Source organism: Cervus elaphus, chromosome 26 (genome assembly GCF_910594005.1).
Source record: "Cervus elaphus chromosome 26, mCerEla1.1, whole genome shotgun sequence".
Classification (NCBI taxonomy): Eukaryota; Metazoa; Chordata; class Mammalia; order Artiodactyla; family Cervidae; genus Cervus; species Cervus elaphus.
Genome location: NC_057840.1, coordinates 48,311,459 through 48,332,038, shown reverse-complemented (window position 1 = coordinate 48,332,038; position 20,580 = coordinate 48,311,459). Strand labels below are relative to the sequence as shown.

Sequence of the window (20,580 nt, the reverse complement as noted above, 5' to 3'; positions counted from 1 at the left end):
ATTAGAAACAAAATCCAAAGACAAAAAGGACATGCCCTTTGCTGTCTTTTCTCGCAATACTGCATTATACTAAAAAAAAAAGAACATCACTAAAATTCGTTAACATAAAACAGTCACTAGCACTTGCTGCAATTAACACCAATAAGTGCTTCTCTGTCAACAGCTCTCCTGAGAGGGCAACAAAGGATATTAGATTTGGCATTTTAACAGTCTATACTGCCCTAAACTAATATGGATTTTACTCTCTTCTTTTATGTGATACAAAGGAAACAGAAGTTACTTCCATCATAGGGAAAACTAAAAGTCCTAAGTCCTGAGTACCTGTACGCTGTGACTGAAGCATAATGCTCGCTGGTTTAATAACACCCACTTCATCCGTGTGTGAGGACCACACAGAGTCTGTTTCTGAGGGTGACGGCAAACTTGACCCTGCGGTTGTGCTCAGCCCCACCCCGCCCCCTCCGGGACCCGGGGGCCCGGATGGTGGAGACCACGGGCCACCCCTCTGCACAGCTGGGACGCGACCTGGTGCTGCCAGAGGCTTTCCTGCTCCAGTAGTGGAGCTGGGCAGTTAAGAGTCTGGCCCACCCAGCCAGCCAGACACTGACTCTCCGGCCATTTCAGCAACCACCCCCACCATGGTGACCACTGGCTATTACATAACTGGTCTCCACCAGCGCTGGCGAGAGGGCTGAAGCAACAGTTCAGTGCCCCGCGCACCGGCAGGAACCGCGCATCTCGGGAGCAGCTTGCCCTGGTCCCCGGGGACAGCAGCTCCCGCAAGGCGCCCCGCCCGCCCGCCTGCCCGCCCGCCCGGCCCGTTACCCGCGCTCTGCGCTCGGCCTCCAGGCGCTGCATGAGCAGCACAGTGTCCACGTCGTCGTCCTCCTCCTCCTCGTCGTCCTCGTCCTTCTGCTTGGACTCCTGCAACCGCTTCTGGAACTGCCACTCCAGCAGCAGCTTGCGCAGCCGGTCGCTCTCCTCGGCCGAGCGCTCAGCCTTGCCCTGCAGCTCCTGGATCTCGCGGCTCAGCAGGTCCACGATGTGCAGCTGCTGCTGCTTCTCCAGCTTCTCGCGCGCGTCGCGCTTCCAGGGGTCGGGGGACAGGCTGTCCCCGGAGGCCAGCTCCTCCCTGCTGACCGTGATATACTGCAGGTCCCTGCGTTCGATGGTGCGCGGCTGCTGCTGCGGCTGCAGCTCGCGGATCACGGTGTCGGGCGTGCGGGCGGGCGCGGGGGGCGGCGCGGGCGCGCGCAGCTGGCCGAGCCGGCGCTCCTGCTCCCTGCGCCGGCGCTCGCGCTCCTCGTCCAGGCGCGCCTTCTCCTTCTCGTACCAGCGCTGCTGCTCCTCGCGCTTCTTCCGCTCGGCGGCGGCCTGCGCCTGGGCGGCGGCAGCGGTAGGTGGCGGGGGCGAGTCCGCGTCCGCCTCCCCGGCGTAGGATCCGGCGGGCGGTGGCGGCAGCAGGGCCGGGTCGGTCCGCACGGGTGGGGAGGCGGCCGGGGTCTTCCAGCGCCCGGGGCCGCTCTTGGTGAGTGTGGAGGCGGGGGTGCCCGTCTTGGAGGGGGGCCCCAGGTGCTCCTGGCTGGACGCGCTGGAGCCCAGCGACGAGCCCTGGGTTGGCCAGGCGTCGCTACCGTCCGACCTGCGCTCCGCAGCCGCCTCTGCCCGCTGCCGCTCGGGGTGGTAGGCGTCTTCACGGAGCTCCTCCTGGGAGCGGGTCACACGCTGGAGGGACAGAGGGACGCGGACCTCAGCCACCGACAGCGGCTCCTGAGATTCCCCGAGGTTCCTCCCAGGAGAAGCGCGCGTTTGGGAAACTGCAGCGAGGCCCGCGCCACCACTTCCATGCCCGGACAAGCGGCGACTGCCTCCGCCCCACACCCCGAGGGGCAGACGGGGTGCAGCAGGAGTCAGCGCCTGAACTGAGCGACTGGACTGACCCTGAATCCGAGACGGCAGACACCCCTTCCCCGCCTTCCAGGCCCCACCAGACCCAGCTCAACTGGAGTCTCACCACCACTGTGATCCCAGGACAAGCGGGGCGACTGCCTCCGCCTCCACACCCCCCCCAATCGCCTGAAGTGAGCGACTGGACTGCAGACACCCCCTCCCCTCCCAGGCCCAGCAGAACCCGACAGCCCCACCCTGTTCAACTTCCACCTGCCGGGGCCACATCCACGTCCCAGGGGTAGAAAGGGGTGGGTGGGTGGGGGGCCGCGGCGGAGGCGGCAGGGCTGGGTGCATCCGCACCGGCGGAGAGGCGGCTGGGACCTCTCCCAGTAAGCAGGGACGCGTTATCCAAGTTATCTGCTAACTTCATAAAACTCCAGGCCCTGGGTTTGGCCCCGAAATCCCTTCCCTGTGATCACCCAGCCTGTCCGCGGGAACCTGCCACGTGCCCCATCCGCAGCGCGAGGCCCGGCCCCGGTAGGGGCGGAGCACCTCTGATTGGGCTGCAGCACCATCGCCCAGTGCCCGGCCTGTTCCTCCTCCGGCCGCCGGCTTCCCGCCCCAGCTTCAGCCCCACCGGTGGGACCAGGATTTTCTCTGCCTCCCCAGGCGTGAACAGCCATGTGCCTGGACGCGGTCCCGGTTCTCAGCCCGCCTCCCACAGTCTACGAGCCTCGCCACCACACCGCAGACGTTCACCAAGCATGTGGAAAGGCCTGCACACATCAGGTCAGGCCTCCTCCCTCGTGACCACAGAGGCCAGGACAGAGAGGCGGCGGCAGCCCCAGCGCCGCTCTACAGTGAACGCCGACTGTGCCGTCTGCCCGCGCTGGCCTCCTGGGGGCTGGGGACGCCCTGGTCCCGCGCCTCTCACCTGCACGGCGGCGCTGGAGTGGTTCCCGTCTGCCAGCACGTGGGGCTTCTCCTCGAAACCCAGCCACTGGCTCTGCGGGGGCGCCACGCGGTCCTGGGACTTGGAGGCCGGGAAGGTGAAGTACTCCCTGGTGGACGTCTGGGTAGGGATGGGGTAGGCTTCCGGGCGGGGCGGAGGCGTCTGCTCCTGTGGATTGGGGGGAATAGCATTTAGCAGTCTGAACCATAGACTGACATACCTTCAGGGATCTGTGTTAAAATATTATCTGTGTATTTTTAAAAATGTTAAAAATGTAAAGTGTTCAGTCCTATACTGAGAATAATAAAAATGTTTTCTTTTGTGCTGAGTTGCTAACTTAAAGCTGATTGACCCATTGTGTTAAAACCTTAAAAACCCAAACGCTCAGGAGCCACCACCACTGGGATGTTTTCCTGGAGGACACACGCGCTCTGGGAAACCCATGTCGGCCTGCGCATTGCCCAGACCTCAGCACAGAGGTTCCCCGTGGAGACAGACGTGATCTTGGCTGCTGTTCCCGGGGCATACGCGCTCTTCCCGCCAGGACTGGGAGGCTGATCTGTTGGTGGGAGACAGGAATGAGAGTTCAGTGTTAAATAAGCAACCCTGATGTCACAGCATGGGAGCTGTTCATGGGCAGCGCCCATGTCGGCTGGCATCAGTGCCAGGGAGGAGCAGAGCACAGACCTAAAGCCCAAAGCCCGCGGAGGTAGGGGCTCTTCAATAACCGGGCCTGGAGCCCCGAGCTTCCTGTGCAGCCCAGGGCCGGGCAGACCTCTCCACTGTCTGACAGAGGGCCAGACGGGACGCTACTTCAGGCTTTGCGACTCTGGCACCTGGAGCGCAGCCTCCTATGCCTGCCGCTTCCTGCCGACAACCCTTTACAGTATAGAGACTGTCTGCACCCGCGGGGAGCCGGCCACCCTCTGCCTGTATCAGTGCACCCGCCCAGGGCACCCCCGGAATCAAGGCCCCCAGACTAGCTTTTAGCTCCCGTTAGAATGTTAGTTGTGACATCTCTCAGGGGAAACACACCCCAGTTGGCTAATCTATGCAGGCAAGAACATTCTTTAATGACCGACAGACCCCGGAGTGCCCCCACCCCGGCGGTGAGCAGACATGCATGGGGCAGGCCTCGGGGAGGGCCACAGGGCTCCTCACTTGCGACGTTGGGGCTGGAGCGGTGGTCCGCCCGGTGCTTCATCAGCCGGTCATCGCCCGGCAGCTTCTTGGGCTCGCTGTACTCAGCCCAGGGCGTCTGCGGGCTCTCTGGGGACCCGTTCTGAGCCGAGTTGTTGTACAGCTCAAAGCCTTCGCTCTTTGGTCGGGGTTTACCTGACCCACGGCGGTCTGAAACTGAAATCAAAATACATTCAAGATCTGGTCGCTTGTTCACGACTGTATCTTACACACTGTTTGGTTTAAAGGCAACATGATTTACCAACATCTAAAATTCCCCAGGTAAGAACTGGTTTTTCATCAGAAGAAATGAGGTATTTTTACAGGAGAGCAGAGTCTGTCTAACTACTCTCCAGAAGGGGCTTCAGAAAGAGCGACACGGGTGGGCAGTGCGCTCTCGGAGCGCGCCTGCTCCGGTGACGAGACCACCGTCACTGGGACATCCTAGCTGAGCTGAAGCGTGAACACCCCTCCCGCACCTGCAAACCTGCATCAGTTCTGCCGTTGCTCAGGGTGTCCTCCTCCTGAGCCGCTCTCACCGGCTGTGGTCACGCACTCCTTACACCTTACTCTGCAGTCCTGCTACCCAACGGCCCTGACGTCTGGCTCCAACGCTTTCTCTCAGTGATTCCTAACTCATCATCAAGTTTGCTTCTTTTAAATGACTATAAACTCGGGGATCAGAATACCAATACATTAAGTATTATGCTATGACAAATGCAAAAAAAAGAAAAAGGCGCCGTCTATGAAGGCCGTGCCTTTTGCCCGTCTCCATGCACAGCAGCCCAGGCTATTGGGTGACCCGGGTGAGGCCAGCGTGAGGCCAGGCTCTGGGCTTGCCCAGGGTAGCGACCTACTCACCTACGGTGAGCCAAGGAAGTGCAAAGTAGACAGCAATTTCTAAGATAATGAGAGTCAGAACAGTTTTCCCTGGTTTCTGAACTAATTCTTTAAAAAGCCTGACGTCTATATTGACTTTTTTCTGAGGTTTTTGATGTACCTACAAAACCATGATTCCTATCAGCAAATTATTATTCAAAACTGACCTTTTACTTACAGTGGACTCTCCCTGTAACAATCACGTCCTGTCTCGGAGCATGTGAGCCGGACCTAACTGTTCGTAAACAGTCCTTCAGGAGAGAACTCTGCTTGTTTGTTCTCTGAAGACCTCACAACCTGTGACTGCCTGTCAGAGCTGAAAAATCATTCCTCCACTCACTACAGATGGCGTTCCCTGAGTGCTGGCATGGGGGACACTGGGGTCCCCCGCAGTCACCAGGCCTGTGCAGGTGAGGCCAGGGGCTCTTGGGGGCCAAATAAATGAGCACCATGTCCGAAGATCGGCTGGCCACACCTAGCCTGGGCCCTGGGGACCCATGAGCTTGGAGCCCAGGCACCGTGCCCGAGGGTGCTCATCCCCACGCTGTTCTCTAGAATCAGGACAACGAACACAACAGGGCCTGCTTCGAAGGGTCTATGAGTATTGGAAGAGGTCACACTGGCTGCCCGGCCCACGACAGGCAGTCGCAGCCCACGGAGGAGACGGCCCCTCCGCCCCCCTTACTTCTCTGCATCATAGGGGAAGGCTGGTTGAGCAGGGTGGCGAGGCCGTGGTAAATGGCTCCTTGCTTTGCCACTTCGAGCGTCACCACGGAGCTTGTCCTTGTCATCAGTTCTGCTGCCCTGGGAAGAGAGGTCACAGGGTGGGAACATGGGCAGGTGTCCCATCCCCTGGGCGGGCTGCGCCCCGCGGCCCCCCACTAGTTTGAGTCGAGGTCTCAGGCGCCCTGCCTCTGAGGACAACTCTGCACACAGCTCCTTTCGCTGCCTTGAGGCCAGCGAGGCGACCTGCAGAGATCTCGGCATGCGCTAGAGGCAAGGACGCCTTTCAGAGTAAAATACACACACTCTGATAAGTCTCCTCCTCTGAAAGGAGGGGCAGAGCTTTCAGCGAGGCTTTTGTCTTCTAACTCCAAATTTTAACGTGAACTACCCCCGGAAGTGCATGCTCTCATCTTTAAACAAATAAACGGTACCTTTCTTGAGAGAGTCCCACCAGACTCCGTCCGTCCACGCTGAGCAGCTGGTCACCTGCGGCGAGCCGCCCGTCCTGAGCACCCCAAGGCGCGGGCAGGTGAGGAGGGGGCGACAGCAGGGGAGAAGGGGAGGAGGAGGCCAGCGGTGAGCACACTCAGACTTGGGCTTTCGACAAACACACAACACTCTGGGGCTTCCGCTCTAACGTCTGTATACCCACCACGTCTGCAGCGCCTCCTTTCACAACGGACTTGACATAAATCCCAAGTTTGTCTTGACCAGCGCCCTAAACAAGACAAGGAAAAACCCCGCGTTGGAAACACAGCTAGAAATACAACACAGTACAAAGAATAAAACGTGTATAAGTGACTGCAATAAAACTCTCAGCTCTTGTTTTTACATGAAAGTTAGAAATGCAAAAACTGTATTAACAGAATGAACACTTCGGTAACTATAAGGAAACTCACAGGAAATGTACCTACTTTGTTTTCAGATTAAGAAAAATTACTCCTGAAATCCCATGGACAGAGGACCCTGGTAGGCTACAGTCCATGGGGTCGCAGAGTTGGACACGACTGAGCTACTTCACTTTCACCTTTCTTTCGCTCCTGAAAACTCAATTACCAGTCAGCTGAGGGACCACAGCAGACCCGCCACCCTGAAGGCAGGGACGCGCTCTCTCCCAGTGGGTGAGCTGCACTGACTTGTGCAATGATCACCTTAGCACACAAGCAGCTCCCCAGAGGGCTCTGCGTTCCAACAGTCGCCCGCCTCCCTCACACCCTTATTCTCTCATCGTTGCTGTTGTTCACTCAGTCGTGTCCAGCTCTTTGTGACCCCGTGGACTGTAGCCCGCCAGGCTCCTCTGTCCATAGGATTCACTCCCCAGGCAAGAACACTGAAGTGGGCTGCCATGCTCTCCTCCAAGGGATCTTCCCGATCCAGGGATTGAACCCCAGTCTCCTGCAGAGCAGGTGGATTCTTGACCACTGAGCCATTTGGGAGGTCCTATTCTTTCTGCACACACAGTTTAAAATTTAAAACAAGAAAAACCTTTCTGTTGCAAACGATGAGCGGGACTTAAGCAGAGACAATTACGGAGAAGACACTCCGCACTGCCGCAATGTAAGGGTCGTGTGCTGTAATGCTAAGAAGTTCTGAAGCTACGCACCCCCGTCTGGGGGAAGCGTGCACAGGCATGAAATGTCACTGGATGTTTCTGCTAATATTCTACACCTGAGTGTATTTCTTGGTTTGTGAACCTATGGCGTCACAAAAGCAACAATATAAGGCATCACAGAAAGTTATAAAGACGGTTTGATAAACGACTTAATGGACACGTTTTTCTACAACGCCCTGGAACTGCATGATCTCCACCTCAACGCTCCCTGTCGCCTCTGGTCAACAGGATGGTCCAGAACCGTCTGGCAGCTCCTGGTCAGGGAGGACTGCTGAGCAGAGGCCCTGCTGTGAGGCTGACAGCACCCCCCGCCCCGAAAGCCAGGTCCGCAGCTCCACCCCAGGCCCCTGTGCCTACATACCTGCGGGCGGACTCCATAAACACTCCACGCAGCCCCAGAGGCCCGCCCGGCTTTCCTGACTCTTCCCCTCAAGACCTGTCTCTGTCTGTACGTCTGCCCTGACCTTGTCACTCGTCTCCTGTCTGGTCCAGACATACGACTGCCCCCCGGAGGATACAGTGGTCCTTCCACACGACGCGGTGTCCCCGCCCTGTGTTCCGGGCTGGGCCCCTCTGCCACACACGCAGTTACTGGGGTACTTGGGAAAACTTGCACTTTGGGGTACATGTGAGGTCTCACACACACACACACACACACACACACACGTTTAGACATGTGTTTGTATAATCACTCAATGGGTTTCCCAGGTGGTGTAGCAGTAAAGAATCTATCTGCCAATGCAGAAGACCTGAGTTTGATCCCTGGGTTGGGAAGATCCCCTGGAGGAGGGCATGGCAACCCACTCCAAGTGTCCTTGCCTGGGGAACCCCGTGGACAGAGGGGCCTGGAGGGCTGCAGTCTGTGGGGCCACGAAGAGTTGGACACGACTGAGCACACAAAGAATGGATCACTCAGTGATGGTGACCTTTTGAATTTCAGCCCATCTCTTAGCCAAGAATCAGCAAACACAGCTTCCACCCGCCTTCAAGGACACCAGCACGGTCTTCCCTGAACCCGGGCTGGGGTCAGGGTCAGACGGGCTGAGGGGAACCACCTCCAGGGCAGCCCCACTGGTTAGCTGGGCCCCTTCCCACACAACCTGATCAAACGGCTTCTTCAATGCTGTTCTGTGTTTCTGTGGAATACATGATTTGTTACCTAATCCAGTTGTCTGAAACACAGTTTCACTCATCCCACAGTCACGGCGTGCCTGCATCACCCCACCTCCTAAGACACGCAGACAGACACCACCCGCCTCCAACGCAGCTTACACTCAGCGGCTTTCTCTGTGCCTGTCAGACAGTTTCCGACAGGGCACCGAGAATCCCTCTTTTCCTGCAAGCACTGCACCATCATGTCCTTATAACTAAACCAGACTTTTTTTCTTTAAAAAAGGCTTTTAATACATAATTACTCTTTTCTTCTGTTCTCCATCTGACTGACAGAGAAAAGCAACACTTCTAAACTTCACATTCCCAGTTTTTAGTGCAAATGAACACAATGCATTTCCACAAGCACTACTCTTGGCGAGTACAACACTATCCTGGTAATTTAAATAATAAAAACTGTACTTTTAATGAAATAATCAATTACCACCATCTATGACTCAAAGAATCTCTAGCAGTAATACCAGCAACATAGTATTTTTAGTACCACTGCTGTAAACAAAATATCAAATATATACTTTCAATATGTATGGATATTTTAATATGTATGGATATTTTAAAACAATCACATCAAGACTTCTTCCCCCATTTCTGGTATACTTTATAAGACTATTATTAACAAGGGAAAAATTTCATTTATTTAGGCCAACTGTAATAAGAAAAACTTTAATCTTTCTAAGGTCACAAAATGGAATGATACAAGCAAACAGCGGGAATACGGTCCTGTCCTCTAATAAACTGAGACCTGGCGAGCCTGCTTTGGCTGCACGTCCATCTGTGAGGTGTCTGCGCGTCACAGCTTCCGGTTTCCACGGCCACACTCCACACCTACTTCTGTCCCCAGCCGCTCCACTCAGACCAGCCATCGCACGCCATTCTAGAACACACAAGCTTCCATCCTGCGGACTCCGCATGAACCTCGGACAGTGCTCACACAGCCTGAAACTCTACCATGTCTTTAAGTAGATAATTTACCACATATCACATGCAATATAAAATTTAATAAATCTCAGTTTAAATATGCAAGTAACTGACCCCGTAATATAGATATTTCACAGCCTTATGAAAAATCTGACTTAAGTCACATCTGTAAACAAGCATTAGTTTACACTATAAATTTCAGAAGAGTCTTGGCGAGACATGGACGCTCTCCTAAGACTGACCCGCTGGCTCCTCTATCCAAGCTGCCTTAGGAGATTCTTCCTGAAGACAGCCCCCTGCCCCGAGAGGTGGCCAGCTGCCTGTAAGCAAGCAGAAGCCTCCTGCATGGGGCACCCACATCAAGTGCAGGCCCACCACATCGCCATGCGCCCCTTCTGCCCCTCAGCCACGTTCCTGCCACACACAATGAACTTCTGATGCAACAGGTCAGCCCGGATCCTTTGATCATCCGCCTCCTGGGCTCACCTGCCCACCCACTCACCGCACCTGCCCAGGCACGCCCTGGCTCACTCGTGTTCCCACGGCACCGCCCTTGCTCCTGAAGTCGGTACAGAGGGCCCTCTCCCGCTCCCTTCCAGGGGAGCTCCCAAACCCCTGTAGTCAGGCCACGGCAATGTGGTCAATCTAGACGCTACCTGAGTGAACACACAGGAGGTTACGGAGCAGTCGATTACCCACTATCAGTGAGCTGATAGACAATACTGATGACATCACAAACTCCTGGTGCAGAGCTGAGAACCCTGAGCGTTTCTGACTGTGACACCATGTGCCGTCCTCGGAGGGACAGCACCCTAGCGATGAGAAACACTGCTTTCTTACATGATGGGAATGTATCTAAACTCTAAGTGACAGTCATTTCTTTTAATTCCAAATAAGTTCAATTTCTAAGTATATGTCATTGTGACAAAATGTTTACATCTGAGGAGAAAAAGGACCTCAATTCAAAAGACCACTAGCATCTAAAAGGTCTATTTAAGGTTGGTCATAAGAATTGACTTTAATAAAAAGTCACTGAGAAAGCACCATGAAATACAATTGCTTAAAAAGATTCCTGGGGGTAGGGTAATATTCTAAGAGGTGTCCAAACTCTGGTTGACATTTGCGCGCTCCAAACGTGGCCTCAACCGTACCGTTTCCCTGGTGCGCGCTCCGTGACTCAGGGCTCTGCCTACACGCCTGTCAGTGTATGGCCATGCCCGCACACCTGCTCGATTCTGCAGCGACTGTCCCCAGGGGGCGGCCTCCTCTCTGGCTGGGTAGCTGCCGATTTGAGTCTTACATATATTTCACGCGTAGCTCACGGCTATAAACTGACCATAAAAATTCATAAATGCAACTAGTGTACAGATAAATCATAGGTTTTTCTGTAAGTTGCTATGAACTTTTTAGCCAACCCAAATACATATATTAAATCAACAGTACCTATATTAAATCCTTTCAGCCCCAAAGACCACAACCTTTGATCCAGTGCCTGGCTAAGGTGATCCAGTGCCTCAGTCTGGCCAGGGCAGGCTTGGCTGCACCGACCCTGGGACTCGGGGGACAGAGAGTTGGTGAGCTCTGCCTGGCCCCTGCCCACTGCCGTCTGAACTGGGAGCAAGTCAGCTCTTGGAAGGAACCAAGATACAGTCCTTCCTTAACACTACGGCATTCTCCTGCCACCAGTCCCATTTCATCTGAATAAAAACATTACAGACTGATAAAAAAATTCAACAAAACAAAATTAGTTTCAGAAATATTAAACCACTCGTGTCCTATTTCTATATAATAATGTACACACTAGCCCAGTAAGACTGAACTTAAAAAAAAAAGTATTGAACAAATCCCATTAAGTTCCTCTTTAATTACAAATACACACAATTACAATTCACTTTCTGGTAACTCTACTTTTTAAATTAACAAATAAAAATAGGGTCCAGAAATTACACCTTCTTGCTGCTATGTATCAAGGCATCCCACCTGTCATTAAAAGAACGTAAGGATGAACTACCTAAGCACCGACCAACAGCCAACAGAGGACGCAGAGAGCCTCCAGACGCCGGTGAAGCTGTGTAAGGGCCGGCGTTGGCAGCCAGAGGCCCAGGGCGCAGGGCCTGGGGCGGGGGGCGCGTCCCAACCGAAACTCGCGGTCCAGAGCAAAGTCCGTCCAGCTCCAAAGACTGAGTAGGAAGAGTCTACAGTGTCTCACCAGCAACACACAGTGACGACACTGAAATCACAACTGCATCGAAGGAGACACACTATTGATTTCAGTTTCCCTAATTTTTTTAATGCAGTTAATGGGAAATTTTGATTTACCTACATAGCCTGAGTTATTGGACGATGTTGCCCCAAAACTAAGCTTTTCATAGTAAACCTATGTCATCAGTAACCACAGCTACTAACAATAAGTCTGTAATTATGCAGAAAATTGTGTAAAAACAAACTCTTCCCATAATGCAACATATATGCTAACATTATACACCTTGATTGCCAACCGTGAGAAGAGTAACCACAGTATAATAACTAAATGCACAGTGTAAAAAAATTCAGTAACTACTTGCCTAAAGATATCTAAACTGGCATTTGAAAAAACATTACTGCATTTTTGGTCTATTTGTATTCTTATCTGTTTGGTCTATTTGTTATTTATGAAATCAAAATGAAAAGAAACACTATTCAGAATTACCCACTCCCCATGTGGCAAATCAAATACCTTTTTAAAAACTACCTTCTGGAAAGCAGTGATATATTCCACATGTATCAGGCACGGCAAATTCCACTGGATACCATTTTGTAATTTAATTCCATTTAAATAGTAAAAGTACATTTCTAAAAACCAAAATGAAGTCTCCCCTCCCAGAGGCGCTACTGAGGGTGAGAAGGCAGCACAGTCCCGCAGCCTCTGTCCAGCCTCCACGCCGAGTACCGTGGTTTCGGGGCTCTCGCTCGCACCGGCCGGGGCACAGGAGGAGGCCGGGGGCCAGCCCGCGGCCCTGTGCAGGCAGCCACGGTGGACCCCTGAGGGCACGCCTGTGCGAGCCCAGGATTCCATCCTAAACGCATCTTGGAGCAGCTTTCCTTTCCCTTCGGAGAGTAGAGAAGGAGGCTCGAGGAGAAGGCGTCCGCGAGGGGGAGGAGAGGGGAGGGCAGTACCTCACCTGAGTTTACCCGGGGCAGGTATGCGGGGACGGCGGGGCTGGCGGAGGCGCCCGGACACCGGCAGAGCCACACACGCCTCCCAGCATGGACAGACACGCGCACCTCTTGGGCAGCTGCCCCGCGGTCCGAGGGAATGGCCGCCGAGTCTGGAGGAGGCCGCCCCTCTACCTTCTCAGGCACCTTGGGAAAGACTGAAGTGCAGGTGCGCTCACCTCCCACTTAGAGACTCCGTCAGAGGGGCCCACGCTCCCAACATTCCAGCTGCAATTTCCGACTGAGCGTGGGAGTGTGATGTGACTAACAGCATAAAAACATCATTACAACACAATCCAAAATGGAAAAAAAGGCAGCAGCAGAAGGAAGACCGAGCTGCCAGCCAAAGAGCATGAATTCAGCCTATTGTTCCCAGGCGTGGAAACAGGCAGGGGCCGGGATGACCTAAGAGCCGGGCGTGTTTAAAACTCATCAGGCCGTCAGGACAATGCTCTGCCGCCTCCTCCTCGGGGTCTGGAGCCGCTGCTTCTGGTCAGACAAGAGTTCTGATTCATGAACAACTGAAGTTCAGACAAGAGGTTCAACAACACCGCTGCACTCGCGCTCTCTGCGAGGAGTGACCTTAGCTCTGAGACAATCGGTCAGGACGCGTCCCACCCTGGCCACCTGGACGCCCCGTGAGGTGAGCGCCCCTCTGCCTGCAAGGCCAGGGCTGTGCACTCGTTTCCTGTTTATGTTCAGTACAAGCGACGAACAGCCTGTTATCTGTCCTCCCACTCTCCAAGAGATAAAGGGAGCAGACGCGCAGCCTCTGATGCCAGGGCCCCAGACGGGCCGCAGGGGACCGCGGGGTCCTGAAGGGTGCACGCAGAAGAGGGTGCAAGCAGGGGTCTTCAGGGTGCAGGCGCAGCCTCCCGAGGGTCTCAGAGAGGGAGGTGATGCCAGTGCCCCGCAGCCTCTGCACGTGGACGCCCGGGCAGGCAGGCCAGCGCGGGGAGCCCTGACCCCGGGCGGGGCTGAGGGCACGGGCAGGGCCGGGCTCTCTGGACCATCCCCAGGCGGGCCCCCCACCACGGCCCTGCACCCAGACGCCCTACAGCATCTCTTTCCACGGGAACCGCCGGGGGAAAGGAGGTTCTGCTTCAGAGAACTAACATTCCCGTTCCAATGACACTGTTTCACACTGCAACTGAGTCAGTGTCAGGCAACCAAAGAAACGTGCACTCAGGCCACGACTGCAGACAGAGGTGAGAGCGCCGTTATCCACACATGTCACCGTGAGAACAGAGACACAAGCTGTCCAGACTCACAGCAGCAGCCGTGCGGGAGCGTCACACGGCCCCCTGCGCTTCCGGGAAAGAGCTGAGCGCCTCCCGGGCCCTCCTGTCGCAGTTGCTCCCCCCGGGTCCCGGCGAGGACGCACGTGGAGGCCCCAGGAGCCTCACACACTGGACGTGGCTCACACGTACTGGTCCAGTGGTGAGGAGGTGACGCATCGGTGAACACTGCTTTTACCCTCTCCTTTCTAAGGCACAGCAGTTTTTTTAAGCTAACCAAAGGTTTAAAAACTTAATACTATATGCAGTTAGACCACAACCAGGATTCAATTAGCCATTCACTTCTAAGTAAAACAGTAAAACCTCCTAATAAGTACCTTTCAAACTGTCACTTTTACGCTTTCAGAAAAGACCTGCTGAGGACAAAGCCTGCAGGAACCACCACCTGAATGGCCAACGTCCTGCACTGTGGACATTCTCGCGTCTGTGCTCAGCAATTCTACAGCAGTCGCGACCACTATTTCAAGCAGCGTCCACCATACCACAATTTGTCTTTTTCTTGTATAGAGCACAGAACAGCCTCTTATTCCCCGAGCCCTGAGAAGCCGCAGCACGGAGCTGCAGGGCAGCAAGCACCCCGGTGTGTGACCACGAGCTCCCGGAGCGCGGCATCAGCGACAGGCTGCAGCAGCTCGCGGGCGGACAGCGGCCGCCGGGGCCCCGAGGAGACTCACCGCAGGCTCTGCCCTCCCGACAACGGAGAACCACATCTCTCTCGGGCACATGGACCTCTCAGCCGGAACACCACTGCCTGGTCCTGCACTGGCGACAGCCGACACACAGCTAGTCTCTCAAGAGTGACCACCGCGGGCATTGAGCAACTCCAAGCAGCGCCTGGGCAACCTCGGGCTCTTACGTAACCAGGCAGCTCAGATTCTCGCTTACTTTGTACTTTATTAAACTTTAAAAAGAGTTAGAAAAATAAAAAGGAGGAAACAGTTTCTATTTTAAAAATCCAAACTAAACAGGAAGCGCCATGCCGGCCCTCAGCTGAGTGAGAGGCAGCACCCTGACCCCCCAGCCCCCACCGTGGACGGCGCGGACAAGCCTCGGCATCTGGATTCCATAAAGCGGCTGCAGCCGGGAGGGGCGCTGGCGGGCTGACATCAAAGTCCGCCAGGCGCACAGCCCCGAAGCCACAGGCTGACTGGGAAGGCGGAGGACGGAGCCAAACGCTGACACAAAGGCCCAGACAGCTCAGAGGAAAAAACAGCAGCCAGACAGGGCTCCCAGGCTGACGGGGGACCGCGGGCGGCCGCAGGGACCAGCTCCAAGGCCCCCAGCCCTCTTCCGGGGCTCGAGCTGCGGCCACGCCCAGGGCTGCACGGCTGCCAAGAGGGGGGCAGGGTAGGCCTGAGCCCCTGCACCCCGGGCAGAGCCCACCCACGCCATCGGCACAGACCTACACCGTGCACCAGCAGGGCGCAGCTCCGCAACGTGTGTCCAGCATGGCCTGCTCTCCCTGCAAGTCCCGGAGAAACCACAGCTGAGCTGGAGAAAAGCGGGTTTGTTGCAGCAGTCCAGCCCACTGGTGAACAGACGCGAATGGACGCCTTCACGCCTGAGAGCTGCACGCTGCCCAGTTACCAGGGCACAGTCTCTGAGGTGCCTCCTTTTCAGCACCTGTGAGCCCGAACAAGTCTGTATCTCTGCCTCCTGCCCTCTGGGTTCCACATGCTCGTATCCAACACAAGCAAACAGGAAAGCATCCCCAGGCCTGCAGCTGCCTGCTCCCGCCCGCCCCACCCGCCCCACCTGTCCCGAGCACAACACTCAGGACCTGCACCAGAAGGGGTCAGCTTGAGTCCTGGCTGGCGGGCTGCCCTGGAGCACGCCCGCTGCCACGCCCCGGCCCCTGGCTCCAGTGCTGGCAAGGAAGTCCTCCCACACACCCCTGCCCTGAGATCACGGCTCCCGCCCATCCCCTTGCTGTTTCAAACCCTTGTCCTTCTGCGGGTGAGCTCCACCTGCGAACCGCGTGTCTTTAAAAGGGACGAAGCCCCCTCTCCCCCTCTGCTCCCCCAGACACGACTGGGGCACCGCTCCCTCGCTGCAGCTCCCAGCACGCCACGCATCTGAACAGGCGGCCAGAGGCCCCCTGCGCCCCTCCACACACGGGCTCTGGAGCAGGTACCCCGAGAGCGCCACACGCACAGCACTTCATTCCCATGCCCGGCCCTCAGAGGCGGAACCGGAAAGGCCGCCGACTCAGGCTTAAAGGACAGAGGATGGCAGCCGCGCCCCCGCCCCGTCCTACCTTTGCGGCGACAATGCTAAGGCCCATTCCGTTCTGCTTTTTGAGGGTCACAGTGATGATTTCAGGTTCTTTACGCAGAGGCTGCGCCTAGGGATGAAAAGAGAAGTTTACTGAGGGCTGAAACCAAAGAGGAAACAGAAGCAGTAAAAACCAGCCCTTGATGGGGCAACCTGGTAAAGTAAATACCAGCATTCTTTCTTGACCCCAGAGCCGTCAAGAGAGTCATCACAATGCTAAATATTTACAAGTTGTTTAAAGATGTTAATTTACAACACAACACAACCCTGGAAGCACCACCATGTAAGAAAAACTTGGTCTTAAAGACACTACAATTTTACTTTATTATCTTTTAACACAAAATCACTGGACATTTTTTGAAGAAGAAATTTAAACTTATTCTATACTATCCAGGGGGAAGACAGCTATAACATAACAAAGATGCTCTCACATCTCTGTATCTTGTGAAAAGTGAAGTCGCTCCGTCATGTCTGATTTTTTGCGACCCCATGGACTGTAGCCTGCCAGGCTCCTTCATCCATGGATTTTCCAGGCAAGAAAGAATACTGGAGTGGATCGCCATTTCTTTCTCTGGGGATCTTCCCAAACCTGGGATCGAACCCAGGTTTCCTGCACTGCAGGCAGACTCTTTACCATCTGAGCCACCACAAACCTATCTTGTGAAAATTCAACTGCAAAAATACACTGCCTCAGCCTTCAGGCAGTGGGCCCAAAGCTCAGCGTGCCTCTGTGAAGCCTGTGGTGGGGGATCACCCGGAAGGGACAAAGTGCGTGCCCATTAAGGCCAGTTCCCAACAGATCCACAGACAATGAGAAAGGGAAGCCATCCACGGAAGCCATACGGTCTACGTGCATCCTGCCTCACGTGAACAAGTTAACAAAGTTAAAGAAGAACATCACCCGGCCCACATACCAGGAATTCAGTTAATTATATATGTAAGTATGAGGGCACACTGCCAAAAAGTAGTGATTATACACACAGCTTGTTTATTTGGAACCAAAGTCTGTATGAGACCATTTTAAGGGAAATAAATAAGATAAGGTGACAAAGCTTCCACAAAGGATCAGGACCTAAAACTGCCTGAGATCCACAAATAAACCAGAAAGATGGAAAAAAATCAGCGATTCCCTCTAAAGAGCTTGTTTTTCTATAAAATCTGGAAGCTAGAAACTGCTGCTATTAGCGCAACAGCAGCTGATACCAGCACGCGTGGCAGTCACTCTGCCGACAGTCAAACGCGGTCTCCCTGGTGTAACAGCAATCACCAGCGAAGGCAAGCTTTGGAGACGCTCAAATGCAAAACAAAACCGCTCAGTTTTTCTACTGAGCAAAAACAACTTTGGATTTAATAAACAAAACACACATCCACCGTTGCCTTATGTGTAAGCACTGCCTCCTCACATGATGTGTCTTCTTAGAAATTAGGTGAGAACCAGGTGTGTGGTTCTGAGTGACCAATGGATAATTCAGGAGGTCACCACAGGAAGCTTCTAGAGCTCCAGAAGACTTGTGGTCGTTCTTCACAGCCAAGAGCCCCCAACTTTGGCCCAGGGGGCCGAATGGCCACGCCCAGCCACGGAACACACTGGCCCCTGTCCACCGTTACCTGCCAGACGGGCGGCCACACCTACTGGGCTCCTCCGAAGCCTTGCATGGCTTAGGAGTCAGTTACTTAAGGTGAACGAAACAGAAGAATGAAATACTAAAAGGAAAGACTTGACTCGTCTGTGTTCTCTGGACTGACGTGCAGCGTACGTAGGAAAAGACAACTCTGGTCTGGCATCCCTTTCTAAGACATGGTGAAGGTCCCTTTCTGGTTTAAAACTCTGCAAGAAGCAAGGCAGGGTTTCCCCTAAAATCTATAAGCCAGCAAACACTAATGGGACTGGCCAGTCTTTCACTAAGATACAAAATATCAATAAATGATTTGGTACATAGTTAAGGCAGCGTAGGGGCATCCTTGGTGGCTCAGACGGTAAAGAATCAGCCTGCAAAGCAGGGGACATGGGCTCAGTCCCTGGGTTGGGAAGACTTCCTGGAGAAAGGAATGGCTACCCACCCCAGGATTCCTGCCTGGAGAGTTCCACGGACAGGAGCCTGGCGGGCTGGAGTCCATGGGGTCGCAGAGAGTTGGACACAACTGAGTGACTAACACTTTCACTAAGGTAGGACTGACTAGAAAATAGAAAATACTTTTATCACAGAAAAATTATTCTAATAAAACCCGTTAAGATTACCATAGTAATGTATCTAAAAAACACGTGTGAGGTTTAACTGTCTTATCAACAGGCATCAGTGTTCCTATCTGGCCTCTCTGTGTGGCCTCTGGGATCTGAACTCCCTGACCAGACTGAACCTGTGGTCTGCATTGGGGGCTCAGAGTCTCAGCTACTGGGTGACCAGGTAAGTCCCCAAACAGGCATATTCCTAAAAGCAACATCTGTTTATAGATGAAACTGTATAGACGTAGCCTGAAGTATTTTCAAATCGAAAGGAATCAAGTTTCCTCTACTGGTCCGTCTGCCACCTCACGATACTTGCCAGTTCTGTGTTCTCCCGCAGAAGGTGACTCTCGTAATCTGCACCTTCAAAATATATCGTCCAGGTGCCTGGGGAGCGTGGGTGAGGAATTAACCTGCAAAACCCTGGAGAGGAAAACAGGCAGGAGTGAGGACGAACGGCCGCGGCGTCAGAGCCCTGAGCTCCATCCAGCAGGGGCGGAGCGCGGCACTGAGGCGCGGAGCGTCCCCCTTTTCAGTCCACACCCCCCGTCTCTCTGAGAAGTGAATTAGCAGACATTCACCATCACGTGTCTATCTGAACACAGAACCTGTACACAAGTATTTGTATCAGCCTTATTTGTGATTAAAATCTATTTGCTTTGGTCCAATGTAATTTCAACACCAACCAGAAAAGCAAAACTGGTTTCCACCTCTACTTTATTTCAGCGTTCTTCTCACGTCTATGAGAAATTACAGAATCGCACTGAAATGTTTCCTTGCAGATCTGTCTCCTCCGCTCGACTAGGAGCTCCTCAGTCAGACTGAGAACCCCTGACAGACAGGAGGGAAGGACAGAGGGACCAGACAACAACTGTGGTAGGAGCCTGCCGGCAGGCTCGCCCCCAAGATCGGTGACTTACTCTAGTGGAACAGTGGTCCCGGGGAAGGAGGGCCTCCTCACTCCTCTCTGTCCTCATTTCCTTGGAGGCCACATTTACTGTTTTTCCAAAAACGTGACGACGTTTTAAAGAACATCTTCAATATTTTCATCAGGGACTACCGACATCTTTTTAAGACTAAGCCTGCGTCATCCCTCATCTGTAAGATCTTACAGGATCTTCCAGAAATTTTGTGACAAAGTTGTATCACACACAAACACGGACACAGTTCTTTCCTCTCAAGCGGCCTCATTAGCGCCAGCTGACAGTTAGGAAGAGCACACTGTACTCCAGACACCCCCGGCCCTGGCACCTCTGTGCTCACCTGGAGTCACGACTGGGTCAGAGACATACAGCCCAGAGCAGGGGTGGTGTGGCCGCCCACCTCCCGGGTGGACGGTCGGGGTGGCGGGGCCTCAGGGCTCATCTGGCCCTGCCGCTGACCGCTCTGCTCAGGTGGCACCCACACAGGGGGCGGACGGAGCCCCAGGTGCACGCGGAGCCGGAGGGAGGACAGTGCCAGGGCCGGCAAGCGGGAACCACGCCGCCAGGTGAGCAGGGGCACCCCGGTGGCCCCGCACGTCTGCTCTGACCCAATCGTGACGCCAAGTGAGCAGAGGGGCCCCGGGCAGCTGCGCCACACCTGCTCTGACCCCACATCACCACCGACCGCGTCCCTCCCAGCCCTGGGCCCCGACCTTCCCAGAAGCCTGCTGGGTGTGCACAGGGGGGCTGGCCTGACACACATCAACACACAACCAACACCAGGCCGCTGGCACGCAGGGAGGGCAGACGCCGGGCTGGGAAGGCAGCCCACCTCTCTGGCAGAGAGGGTCCAGGAACTCCTGCAGGCCGCTGGGGACGTTCCTGACGACGTCGCAGGAGTAGCCGTCCTCGGGCAGGAGGAAGGGCAGCTGCAGGTCGGGGTCCTCCTCCAGCCGCACCTCCCGGCCGTCGCTGCGCGCCAGCTCGTCCGCCGTGTTCTCGGCCACGGCCACCACGTTCTCGATCAGGTCCTGCTCAGAAAACAGACGCGGGCTTGGGAGACGCGCGGCGGGCGGTGCGGCTGACCAGTGATGACCAGACGTGCTTGGTCATGCGCGGTGTGGCCACACACACGCGGGGCGACTCACAGAGGGAAAGCCAGCTCACCCTCAGCTCAGACCGGCCTGGGGAGCGACCGAGCTCTGGCACGGCACACACTCTTACTGTTTGCGCTAAAGATACTAATTTGTAAGTGAACACCTATAGTTCTAAACAGAAACTATTTTGATTACAAGAAAATAAGTTTTTTTCCTTTTTAAAAATAATTTTTTCCTTGCACA

The 20,580-nt window shown here is 54.6% G+C and overlaps 1 protein-coding gene across 16 annotated transcripts in view; it reads right to left on the bottom strand.

Annotated features, from left to right (window-relative positions):
• Positions 1–20,580, bottom strand: part of AFDN (afadin, adherens junction formation factor) — a 112,316-nt gene that overhangs the window by 13,656 nt on the left and 78,080 nt on the right. For all 16 annotated transcript variants that reach the window (XM_043888651.1, XM_043888634.1, XM_043888638.1 and 13 more), the window contains 10 exons: positions 20,073–20,271; positions 18,637–18,740; positions 16,077–16,163; positions 6,279–6,344; positions 6,058–6,131; positions 5,586–5,704; positions 4,004–4,198; positions 3,310–3,401; positions 2,825–3,010; positions 826–1,725 (listed from right to left, as the gene is read on the bottom strand). In XM_043888651.1, coding sequence (XP_043744586.1) covers positions 826–1,725; positions 2,825–3,010; positions 3,310–3,401; positions 4,004–4,198; positions 5,586–5,704; positions 6,058–6,131; positions 6,279–6,344; positions 16,077–16,163; positions 18,637–18,740; positions 20,073–20,271 — 2,022 coding nt within the window. The remainder of the gene's footprint in view (positions 1–825; positions 1,726–2,824; positions 3,011–3,309; positions 3,402–4,003; positions 4,199–5,585; positions 5,705–6,057; positions 6,132–6,278; positions 6,345–16,076; positions 16,164–18,636; positions 18,741–20,072; positions 20,272–20,580) is intronic.